At 52.0% G+C, this 12,374-nt stretch overlaps 1 protein-coding gene across 1 annotated transcript; it reads left to right on the forward strand.

The window, feature by feature from the left end:
* Nucleotides 1-2,670: 2,670 nt before the first annotated feature.
* Nucleotides 2,671-11,466, forward strand: LOC118903552 (MHC class I polypeptide-related sequence B-like; the record flags this gene model as incomplete). The annotated part of the gene is given in 8 exon segments (XM_036868704.1): nt 2,671-2,767; nt 6,478-6,738; nt 7,014-7,301; nt 7,893-8,036; nt 8,039-8,170; nt 8,296-8,433; nt 9,755-9,757; nt 11,201-11,466. Coding segments are annotated over 8 exon segments (1,188 nt in total), but the record flags the coding sequence as incomplete, so codon positions are not given.
* Between the last annotated feature and the right edge of the window lie 908 nt (nt 11,467-12,374).

Genomic DNA, 12,374 nt, shown 5'->3' on the forward strand with positions numbered 1-12,374 from the left:
AGATAAAATTGATTAATTGTCATGCGTTTGAATGGAGAGGAAAACTACACTGTTGAAGGAGAATTTGGTGAGAGATTAGTGATAAATTTATATACAAGCCATTAAAGGAACACCAAATATATCTACATTGTTCTGGCTGTCATTCCATAAGGCTCAGCTGAGAACTTGCTCCTTCAGCCCTTCTAAAGATTTCAAAAGCTCCTAACAGTCTTTGTAAAATCCCTTCCTGTTTAATAAACCTAGAATAATCTCTAGTTCCTTCACTCAACCCTGACTGATACAGCTTGTTATTAAAAATAGGAAGATAAAAGCCAACTGAGTATTGAAATGTTTGCATCTAGCAAAAGAGAACTAAAGATTGGGGAAGTGGTAATAAGGACCACAGCTTTTTGTTATAAGTCTTGTAGGACCTTCTGCCTTTTAAAATTATATACATGTATAAGTTTGGTAAAAATTTAAAATAGTCAAATGAGCAAAAGCACATTTGGGAAATAATATACAGTAAGACATATACTGGGTTTAAAAAATAAGCTCCACCATCCATGCGGACTGTGTTGTTTCTTTAAAAGTCATGTCTGAAACATTCCCGCATCTTGGAAAATTTACAAATATATAATAAGTATACCTCTCCTAAATGTATATGCCTCTCAGTTTTTCCTGCCAACATATTACAGATTGTTTCATTTATCCCTTTCCCCTGGTATCCTGAGATTGGTATCCTTACACTTTTTTGTAAATGCGGCACCTCGCATTTCTAGCAGATATCAAATAAATTTCAGGACCCTATATTCTCCGCCTTTCCATCTGCTGCTCTCCTCTCTGATTTCTCACACCCTGCAGAAACCCAAGGCTTCCCTAGCCTCGTGCCAATGAAGCAGCTGTGGTCACAAATAAGCTTGTGCCCGTGGAGACCAAGGAGATGCAATGTATTTTCAATCCCCTCAATCTTGGTTTGTGCCCAAGAGAAGGCAGCTGCTCTTGAGCTTTCAGACTCTCAAGTGACTCAACTCTCCAATTCCCAGGGTTCTGCGTATACCCTCCTTGATGTCATCTTCCAGACCATGCCAGATGTTGGGCAAGTCTTCAAAGATGACATAATCAAGATCCTAAATCCCAAAAGCCTCCATCAGTCACCTACGAGCTCCAATGGCCCTGCTGGGGTCCTGAGGGAGATAAGTGTGAAAGACACTCCAGGCAAAATCACTCTTTATGGCTGGTCCATGGGAATTACTCAGAGCCCCCTCCTGCTGGTGAGGGACACTTTGCCCCTCTTTTGAAGGCCCAAGAGTGAAAGACTCATGGGACATGTGACAGGGCATGGTGAGGCGGGCTTCTACACAACCGTGCCTCTTGTCTAGGCAAAGAGTCATTGCAATTAGACATGTTCACTAATCCAGTTTACTAAGGTCGGAAGCCACAACAGAGTTGGAGCCAAAACCTCAGGAATAAAGAGAGTCTCTTTTCCTGGAATGCCCTCAATTTTTTATTAAGGACATTTTTAAATGTCCCTCCTCTTCCTCCTCCTTTTCTTCCTTTTCTTCCCCTCCTCCCCTCTGCCTCCTCCCCCCACTCCTCCTCCTTCTTTTCATTTTGCAATAATTCTAGACTCACCAAAATAATTACAAAAATAGTTCAGAGATGTCCCACGCAACCTTCAGCCATCTTACCCCAATGAAAGCATCTCACGTACTGTAGTACATTGCCAAAACCAGGAATCAATGCACTTTTTTTCCTCAGGTAGATTTGGTACTTGAAACTCCAGAAATCTCTTTCCATCATGACTAACAAAACAGGTTTATAGTTTTCCAAGTGCTGCCCTTTGAAGAGGAAGTGCTTTGAGTCCAATCCAAGCCAATGCTTGAGGAACAAGACTCTGCAGTTTTCTGGTCTAGTTTGCTTGTGAAGAGCTGAGAATCGCCGGAGCATCAAAAAAATGGAAATGTTCCTGCAGATTGTCACCAGAGAGAGCGGAACTGATGGATGTTAGAAGATAATCCAGGGATGGGTCCTCAGCAGGGAGGAGAGCTAAAGGGCCAATGCAGGTGGTTACTGGAGAAGTTATCTAGATTGTTTTTAATGAGAGACATTTCTCACCTCAATGGGTTTCCGAATGAGTTTAGGTGGTGGAAAACATCATTAAAACAGAAGAAACATCAGTATATTCCAGGCCCTGAGAGTAATCCACCTACTTTTCCTGGATGAAGTCCCTTCTGAAGAGATACAGTACTCTCTTTTAAGAAGATGGGTGCAGAAGCCCAGGAATTCAACCCGGGGACTTCCCTGGTGGTCCAGTGGTTAAGACTCCAGGAGGGGCGTTAGCCTAAGGGGCCCCTGCGGAGAACCCCCCAAGGCAGCGAGCTGAGAGGAGGCCCCCTTTCCTCCTCCGTCATCCTCATCACGGCCTCACATCACAGCCTCAGCGACAGGCCCTCTAGAAGCTGCCACACAAAAGATAAAATCCCCAGGTCCTGGGCCAGCACAGCTAAAACCCCTCAATGGCTGAGGGTGAGAGTGGAAGGAAAGAAAAGGAGTCTAAGGAGAGCAAGCGAGAAGGAAGAAGGCGCAGCGGCGAGGAAGGAGAAGCAAGTTGCAAAGGAACGGAGCAGAGCGGGTCAGAGAAACACTTGACCACAGGCCAGGAGGCGGCATCTCCCGGGGAGAAACTGCGCCACCCAGCGGTCCAGCTCCGCGCGGCTGCCAGGCCTGCTCCTTGTCCTGCCGTTTCTAGGCGGCGCTGCCCTTTCTGTGCTCCCGGCTACCGCCGCTGGTGAGTGGCGTTCATTGAGGTCCTCAGCCGGGAGCCTGGGGCGGTTTCAGGGTCCGGGTGGGATTCGGTGAGCGTCGCGGGGACCGTCTCACTTGCGGTGCAGCGGGGTGGGGAGTGGGGGGCGGGGTGAGGTCGGGGAGGGGCCGGGAGCTGCTCGGGGCCTGTGGCCACCACAGCACGTTCCCGTTTTTCAGTCTCTTTCCAACTCCCACCCTCTGCTCCCACTGCTGCACCCGCCCTCCCTGCTTTCCTCTTCCTCACACATCCCCGTCCTCTGACTCCCCTGGGTGGGAAGGCTGCCCCCAAGCCCGGGTTGCTCCCGTCAGAGGCGATCAAGGGCTCTTGGAGGTCCGACGCTCAGGCGGCCACTTCCCACCGGTGTGTGGGGCTCCCTCTTAGGCCCCTGAGCGCTGTCCTCTCCTCCTGTTCTCAGCTCTGCCCTCTTCCCGTTTCTGGCCTCGGGAATCGGGGAGCTTCCAGGCAGGCAGCGCTCAAGGGCCTCAGTCCTTGGAGTTGGGGGTCTCTTTCTAGTGACCAGGAGCTCTAGGCAGGGCCCAAGGGCCCTGAACCACACTTCCTACTGCTGTGGGCACCGTGGCTGATCCTGACTTTCACTGAGAGAAGCGACGAAATATGTTTTCACATGTTCAGATACAGGGAAGTCATTCTGGCTTATACATGAACTAAGTTGAATTTTGCACTAAGTAAATTGCCTCTTTGTGGCCTGTCAGACATACGTTGTACATCTGCTTTAATTATTAAAGGAAAGGGCACATTGACCAGAAGTAAAGAATGTCCATGTTAAAAATAAAGACTAAATGCCCCTCTTCTTGGGACTCCAACGCTGGTTCACCTTTGATGATAAGACTCCCTTCCCAGGTGCCAAGGCCATACTGTATGTGCTGTACGTGTACGTGCTGGTCTATTTTTTTTTTTTAAACCTTGGAGAAATGTAGCTCTGACTTGCTTAATGTTCTTTGTTCGGACAAGTTATAAAACTGTGCTGAAGGGGAATTCCCTGGCGGTCCAGTGGTTAGGACTCAGCGCTTTCGCTGCCGTTGGCCGGAGTTCAATCTCTGGTCTAGGAACTAAGATTCTGGTGCGAGGCAGCCAAAAAACTACCTCCCCCCAAAAAAAACACCAACAAAAAAACACAAGTGTGCTGAAAACCCTGCTTCTCCAGAGCAGTTTCTCAGAGTTATCTGGGAAGATGGCTTCCCGGCTAGTCCTTAATTTGGCTCAAATAAAACTCTCTGTTCTTTTTTTTTACTATATTTTATTTTTTGAATTTTTGAATTTTATTTTATTTATTTTTTTATATAGCAGGTTCTTATTAGTCACCCATTTTATACACATCAGTGTATACATGTCAATCCCAATCTCTCAATTCATCACACCCTCTACTCTTTTTTTTTTAACTGAATAGTACATTTATTTATTTATTTATTTATTCATTTTTGGCTGTGTTGGATCTTCGTTTCTGTGCGAGGGCTTTCTCCAGTTGCGGCAAGTGGGGGCCACTCTTCATCGCGGTGCGCGGGCCTCTCACTATCGCAGCCTCTCTTGTTGTGGAGCACAGGCTCCAGACGCGCAGGCTCAGTAGTTGTGGCTCACGGGCCTAGCTGCTCCGTGGCATGTGGGATCTTCCCAGACCAGGGCTCGAACCCGTGTCTCCTGCATTGGCAGGCAGATTCTCAACCACTGCGCCACCAGGGAAGCCCCCTCTACTCTTATTATAGATTGTTTATTCATTATTTTCACTGAGAGAAGTTAGGGTCTGACAGTTTTGGAGCCAAGGGATTCTTCCTGTGATTTCTGTGGTCTCCACTCCCCCACCACCACCAATGTTAATTCTAATTTTCTGCTGTGCACGTGTTCCCACACCTGATTCTCTCCTTGCCTCCTCCCCTGCCATCTCTTGCGCCCCCTCAGGATTTGCCCTCCCCCTCCCTGCTGTTCCCTCCTCTCTGCGGTTCTCTGATCCCTTCCTAGGGCATCCTCACCCTCATCCTCTCGTCCCTCATGGATCTTTACCTGCAAGGATCAGTCACCTGTATGGCTCCTACCTTCCCCCAGTTTTCACTAACCCTACATTTCTGGGGTTGACTTTTGCCCACACTCACTTTTGCCCAGTATGAATTCCCTACATCCCCACTAGTTTCATCACCAGGGGGAGCTGTGGTGATGGGCCTTGACGATAATTGTACCTTGAGCACAGTGAGCAGCCCCTGTGGGAGGACCTCTCCCCCGGTCTTGGCACCCATCCTCCTAGCTCCGCCCCAGTGCAGGCACCTGCTCTTGGCCCTTGTTCACTGTGGGCCTTTCACCCAGCACTGCCCCTTCCCCACTCCTGCGTCCCAAACGTCACTCTCTGGAGGCTTCCACTCTCCAGGCCTCAGCTGCTGGACTCCACTTGCCCTGGTCCCTCTGCACCTACCATCATGGCACCTTGCCCAGTTCCCACTCCTTGCCCGAGTGCCTTGGGCCCTCACCACGTTCTCATCAATCACAAGCTTCCTCCCAGGAATCACCACGCCATCCTCACCCTCCCTCAACCAGAGCCCCCCTCCTCTCCTGTCTTCACCCGAACCCAAGGTCCCCCAGAGTCACCCCTGAGGCATGCTCATCCCCTGCCCCCCAATCCAGGCCCTCACCACTGTCTCCTCTGCAGCCCCTTGCCCTTCCTCCCTCCCCAATAGGAATACTACCCTTGGTCCAGTTGCCCACCTCCTTGGCCTTCATCACCCTCTCTTAGGTTCACTGACCCCAGTGGGCTCTCACTACCTCAACCATGTATCCAAAATCCTTGTTGATGCCACTTGGTGAGTTGGCCTTTCCCTACAGGGGGTCTTCCCCCAGCCCCGCCCTCCTGTGCTGGCTGCCTGACCCACACCCTCTGTGGAGGTGTGACCTGCCCCCAACCACTCCCACTGTGCAGGTCCCTCCCAATGTGCACCTTGGCTTTCCAGTTCTATTTTCTCTTGCCACCGCTCCTTCTAATTCTCCATGGCCCTTGGGCACATGGCACTGACTCAGGCCCCCAACACCCACCTCTCCCAGGGGACACTGGCAGGTCCAGCCACCTCCCCACCTGGGGCCTCACCATGCCTCTTGCACTCTGGGCCCAGACCCACTGCTTCACCTCCACCAGGGGTACTGGCCCACCTTCCACTCTCTTAGGGCCACAGCCCAGCCCCTCAGGCCCCTCTGCCTCGTGCCCCACCCTCCCTTGAGCCCACCTCGTCCATGATGAGCCTGCCCCACGGGCAGCAGCCCTTGCTCTCCATCTCACCTGACCGGCCTCTGACCAGGGATGCCTCTGATCCTGGGCTGACACTGCCCCTCCCTCCCCTCTGACTCCACCTCCCCTCACCCTGGTCTTCCTGCCTCTCCCTTGCCCCCTGCAGGCCAGCCTCTCCCCTTGGCCTCCTGCCTGGACCCTTAGGGAGCTGGTGCCTCCCTGTCCTGGCACTTGTCCTGAATGTTTGCCCATCTGCACCCCTCCCTCCACTCCTCAATTCCCCTCTCCTTCACTCCTCTTTTTCTTTTTTCCCCTGTGTTGGAAAAATTCTCATTGTGGTCCCTTGTACGTGTGCATGTTCTGCATCCTCAGTCCTGGAGCAGGTCAGGACAGCAGAACTTGTCTGGTAAACATTTGATGTGCACTTGTTTCTGGAAAGCTGTTTCATCTGCGGTTCCCCCTTCCCCAGGATCACACAGTCTTCATTACAACCTCACGGTGCTGTCCCGGGATGGATCTGTGCAGCCCAGCTTTTTCGCTGGGGGACACTTGGATGGCCAGGCCTTCCTGCACTGTGACCGTGAGACAGGCAGGGTAGAGCCCCGGGGACTGTGGGCAGAAGAGCTGGGAGCTGAGACGTGGGACACAGAGTCCAAGGACTTGACAGAGACCTGGAAGGACCTCAGAAAGCTTCTAGCAGAAATCCTGGCCCTGCAGGAGGAGAAGGGAGGTGAGAGCGGAGAGAGGCCGAGAGTGCTGTGAGGCATTTCCCAGGAGAGTCTGGGGCCCAGAGCAGGGACCTGTTTCTTTCCACTGGATGTAGGGGGAAGGGACAAAGGAAGGGGGTCTGTGAGTTCAGCAGGGGGGTGGCTGTGACGCAGCAGCACTGGGAAGACATGGAGGGGAGCAGGGAGGGAGCCCTCTGGCTGGAGTTTCTCACTTGGGTGGGAGGACAGAGGGACACGGGGACTGGAGGAGTCACTGCTGGGGTGGGGTGGGGTGCAGGTGTGAATTCCCTCCAGGAGATCGTGGGCTGTGAAATTCAAGAAGACAACCACGCCTGGGGCTTCAGGCTTCTCTACCAAGATGGGGAGCTCTTCCTCTCCTGTCACCTGGAGACCCATCGATGTACAGTACCCTAGTCGTTGGGTCCGATCTTGGCCATGGAAATGGAGAAGTCCGGGGACACAGATGGCTTTCAAAGCAAGTATTACTGGGCCCACGTGCAGGGAGAGCTTTGTGGAAGACTGCGGGGCTATCTGGAATCCTGGACAGGCTTCAGGGAGAGAACAGGTACTGCTCCTGGACCAGGGCCCTTCCTCTCCCCCGACCCCTAGAGCCTCCCCGCCATGACTCTGCCCACAGAGACCCTCCCTGTCCTCTGGGTGCATATATGCTCTGTTGGCGTGGTGTCCTGCAATTTCCTGCTCTGTTAAATCCCTATAGAAAGATGGGCAGGTGGGGAGGGGAATGAACCGCCCCGGTGACAATCATCCAGGGAGCAGTGGGCCCTCTGACAGAAACTGTACCAGGGAAGGTGGGTGTCAGTCAGGAGAGGAAGGCCCTAGACTGGAGTGGGCCCCCTGGCTCCCAGCCTGCCTGTTCCAGAAAGTTCCCTGCTGGTCCCCAGGAGCCCACCCCGCACGGCCCGCTCCTCAGCATCAACACGTGGATCCAAGAGAGTGAGGCCCCGTCACAGCCCCTCCCCTGCCCGGCCAAAGGAACTGGGCCCCAGCGTGCAGAACAGACTTGGAGCAGGGCTGGGGTGGGCGGGGGCTCAGCCAGAGGCGGAGAGCGGGCAGCAGCAGCCCTGTTCTCTCCGTCTTCCTCAGAGGGAGCAGGGCTTGGCCCCGGGCCTCACTGGCTCTGTGCTTTCTCCCCCAGGGCCCCCAGCCGTGAACGTGACCCGCAGCCAGGACTCGGAGGGCACAGTCAACCTCACATGCTGGGCTTTCGGCTTCTTTCCCCGGAATAGCTCAGCGGCCTGGTTTTGGGATGAGGAACCCATGAGGCGGGACACCCAGCAGTCAAGGGTGTCCTGCCTGATGGGAACGGGACCTACCGGACCTGGGTGACCATAAGGGTTCCCCAAGGAGAGGAGCAGCGTGTCAAGTGCCACGTGGAACACAGCGGGAATCACAGTGCACACCCTGCGCCCTCTGGTGAGCCTGGGGTGAGCCTGGAGGGGGTTGTGACCCTGGGAGGGTCAGAGGCCAGGGTCAGGGAGAGGAGAGCAGACCTGTGGCTCTGGGGTGCCTGGGTTATATAGAATAAGGCCCTTTCTCAGGAGAGACCCTGGTGCATCAGAGTCGGTGGTGGACCATCCTGGGTATTGCTGCTGTGGTTGTTGTTATTATCATCGGGCTTTGTGTCCTTTGCTGCACGAAGAAGAAGAAGAAGACAGCATCAGCTGTGGGGAGCCCAGGTGAGAAATCTGGGCAGGGGGTGGGGATGGGAAGGGCTCTGCCTGGGATGTAGGGTCCCCCACGTGTCCCTCTGCACAGATTCAAGAAGATGACAAGCCTCTGTTCCAGGAGCTGGACGCTGGGGTATTTGTGAAGGGAATGGGAGCCACGTCTGTTCTAACCCCTTGGTCCTGCCCAAGGCCAGGGCCAGGCTGGGGCCCTTAGTGTCCAGCAGGGGCCTCTCTTTGCTCTGGGTGAGACTGGGCGCAGTGAGGGTTTCAGCTCTCTGCTCTGTTCTCATCTTTTTCTGTCTACTCTCAGCTCGTCAGGCCTCATCTAAGGGTGATATGTTGGGTCATGTGCTGGTTGGGAGGGTCTAGGTGATCATGGATTGATTCAGAGGGAACCTGCAGTAAAGTGTCTGTGAGCTTGTGGGGAGGGGTTAAAAACTGAGGAGGAATTCAGAGGCCAGGCGATGGGCTTATCACTTCCTATCTGCATTTCTCTCCCCAGTTTTTCAGCCATCATTAAGAATCCAAGGAGCTACTGTATAGCGCAAGGAATTCTACTTAAGGCTCTGTGGTGACCTAAATGGGCTGGAAATCCAAAAAAGGGGGGCTATATGTATATGTATAGCTGATTCACTTTGCTGCACAGTAGAAACTAACGCAACATTATAGAGCAGCCATACTCCAGTAAAATTTTTTAAAAAGAAAAGATAAATATAAAACTTCAGTTTAAATAAATTTAGTTTTATACAGAAAAAAAAAAAAAAAGAATCCAAGTAAAAGAATCATAAGGCTCAAACTAGGGTTCAGTGGATGGTGCCAGAGCCCTGCCTGTAATGCGCCCTTGTGAGGCCCCACTTAGAGATGTTTTGCAACCTCTCCAATTCCTCCTCCATGAACTGTCTTCTGAGCTTCGTTTCCTCTGGGTCACCCACAGCCTGCATCCTTCTCAAGGTCCCATCACGTGCCCCCATGCTTGCTGGAATTTCCTTGCCCATAATATAGGGGAGTAGTGAGCAGATACCCCTTGACCATTTGGGGAGAGGAGAACAGCCAATCCTTGGACAACTGGGGTCACTGATTTTATCTCACCTCCAGGTTCTTTCCTGTCCAGCCCCTCGGGACACAGTCCAAGGGCTCTTTAGAGGAGGGCACTGGGTCTGTGTTCTGTGGCCTCACCCTGCCCTCCCTGAGCCAGTTCCCTTGCTCATGGTGGTCACTGCCCTGTAGATTTGGAGAAGGGGATGGTCACATTGATTTCCCCATCATCAGGTTGCTTGAGGGGAGGGGAAAAGAGCAGCAGAGCTTTGTGTTTGGCAAAGAGCAAAGGCAGAGCGTGGAACAGTGAAAGGGTGGCATGTGCAGAGACTCAGCTCCTTCTGTTGATGCCACCTCTTTGTATCACTGGCGTGCTTGGGGACGTGGTTTCTCATCCACGAGCCCAATTCCCTTATCATTTGGCCTTCAGCCTGGGCATACAGGGATGGTTAGTCACCCTGCCCCGCAGCAAGAGGCTCTGTCCATGCAGCACCCAGAGCAGGGGACCAGGCAGCTCTGTAGTTGCTCCTGCTCTCACCTGGGGCACCCCCGACCCCTCCCCACCCACCCCACCCCCAGGGAACATGAGTTCTGGTTCCGTTGAGACAGAAACAGTTGTCTTGTATGTCACTGGGGCATTTGCTGGGAAAACAGTGTGAAGATCATGTGCTAATTTCTCAAAATTACTTTTTAAATTTTTGATGTCCAATACAAATGTTTATGACTTCAGATGGCAAAGCTCAATAGGATTTCCTCCAATACTGACCTTGTGGTGCATATTAAATGAAAGAGGAATTCAAACGGGGCGCTGCCTGTGGGAGGTGGAGGGTGGCAGTGGCAGTCCCAGGGTGCAGAGGGGGCCAGGTACAGCCTCGGGCTGGGGGTGTCCCCCCCATCCACATTGAGCAGCAGATCCCTACAGCAAGGGAGGGCGGCCTGGTTGAATCCCTGCCTGGAACAGGGCAGGAGGGACTGTGCAGCCTCAGCCTAGCAGCAGCACTTGGGGTGGAGTTGGGATTCCAGGAGCCGGTGGACCTGGAAGGAGGAGAGAAGACCAAGTGCACCCTGAGAGCCTGGGCGGGGAGTGAGGGTCGCGGCAAGGCCAGGCGTCTGCAAGCCAGGGGTGCTCCAGGGTCAGGTCAGGGGCAGGGCCTGTGGCAGCCCCGTTTTTCTAAATGGGGCTGCTGTCACCTGGGCTTCCCGATGGGCTTTCCAGTTAGGAGCTGCTGGCTCAGGGCTGGGGGCGGGCAGGAGGTTGCGCTGCAGGTGGAGGTCAGGGCCTGAGGTGGAGCCGGGCAGTGGAACAGGTGCTTGTGCAGGTGAGGAGGCCCGAGAACGGAGGAGAGGAAGGAGTTGTGTGTGTGTCCACTCCCAGGCCTGGAGGAACACGGAGTCGGGACCCGTCTGTGACAGAGCCTCGCACTGTGTCGGGGATGGGTCCGGGCTTAAGGCGGGAGGGCTTTGGGTTTCCACTCCTGGATCTTGTCCTTTCGTCCTGCCGACCTTTGTCCCTGTCGTGGAGGGTGGTGGAAGCAGGGACAGGTGATGATGCTGGGGAGTCAGGGGAGGAGTCCAGCAAGGGCTGGGCAAAATGGGGGCAAAATAGGAGGGGTGTTTTCTTCCCTCAGAGAAGGACAGAACCTGACTTTGGAGCAACTGAAGGAGAATCTCTGAGGGAATAAAGAGCAAAATTCTGCAGCCAACTGGTCATTTATTTATTGGTTTTTCCTTTTCCCCAAAGCTGTTAGCCTACAAGACCTGGCTCAATGCCAGATGGAGCCAAGTGACCATAATGGCCTCACACAACCGGGATTTCAGTCCTCGTTGTCAGACCCGGCGTCCATCATTTCTATTGTGGAAGCTTAGAATCTGCTGCCAGAGGCCTGAATTCAGCTCCCTGTTCTGGTCTTACTAGCACTTTCCCTTTTGTGTGTGTTCTATTATTTATCTTATTATTTTTATGTTTTATTTTATTTGTTATTTTTTTAAGGTGTAGTTGATTTACAATATAGCACTTTCCCTCCTTTTTTAATTTATTTTTTATTGAAGTATAGTTGAATTATTGAACACAATGTTTTGTTAATTACTGCTGTACAGCAGAGTAACTCAGTTATACATATATATACATCCTTTTTCATATTCGTTTCCATTATGATTTATCACAGGATATTGAATATAGTTCCCTGTGCTATACAATGGGACCTTGTTCTTTATCCATCCTATATATACCCGTTTACATCTGTTAATCCCAAACTCCCACTCCTACCCTCTCCCACCCTGCTCCCCCTTGGCAACCACTAGACTGTTCTCTATGTCCCTGAGCACTTTCCCTCTTGATGCCTCAGTTTCTTCATCTATGAAATGAGAAAAACAGTGTTTATTTCCAGTTGTGGTGGGAACGATTAAAAGCATTCATATATGTGAGGTGATTGCAGCTGCACTACACTAGTTACTAACTCTATTTTTGTTTTTTTATGTTATAATAGAATACATGGATAATAATTCAATTATTACAAATAAGCTTTATCAGTAAGTTTCCTCACTGTGGCTTCTCCCAAAATGACTAATAGCAGATTTCTGGAAACTTGAGGTTCCCTTCACACCCTGTCACACTTGTATATGCATTACTTCATGTCTGCAATATCTATATAATTTCATATTAAAAGTTTTAATTGCTCTTTAAATGTACACGTCTGGTCTGTTTTATTTCACGTGTCTGGGAAGGGACAGCGAGTAAGATTCTGGGGAGAAGGAGGGGTCTATCTCACTGCCTTGACACGGCGCTAAAAATTCTCCACCTCTCTCTCCCCTCCAGCTCCCAGTGACTGACAGATTCACAGCAAAGCATAAAGGGCTGGGAGAAAATACACCTGGGGCCAGTGTTCAGGGGCTGACGCTGGGCGGGGAATCTCCCC

The sequence above is a fragment of the Balaenoptera musculus genome, chromosome 11, assembly GCF_009873245.2.
Source record: "Balaenoptera musculus isolate JJ_BM4_2016_0621 chromosome 11, mBalMus1.pri.v3, whole genome shotgun sequence".
Lineage (NCBI taxonomy): Eukaryota > Metazoa > Chordata > Mammalia > Artiodactyla > Balaenopteridae > Balaenoptera > Balaenoptera musculus.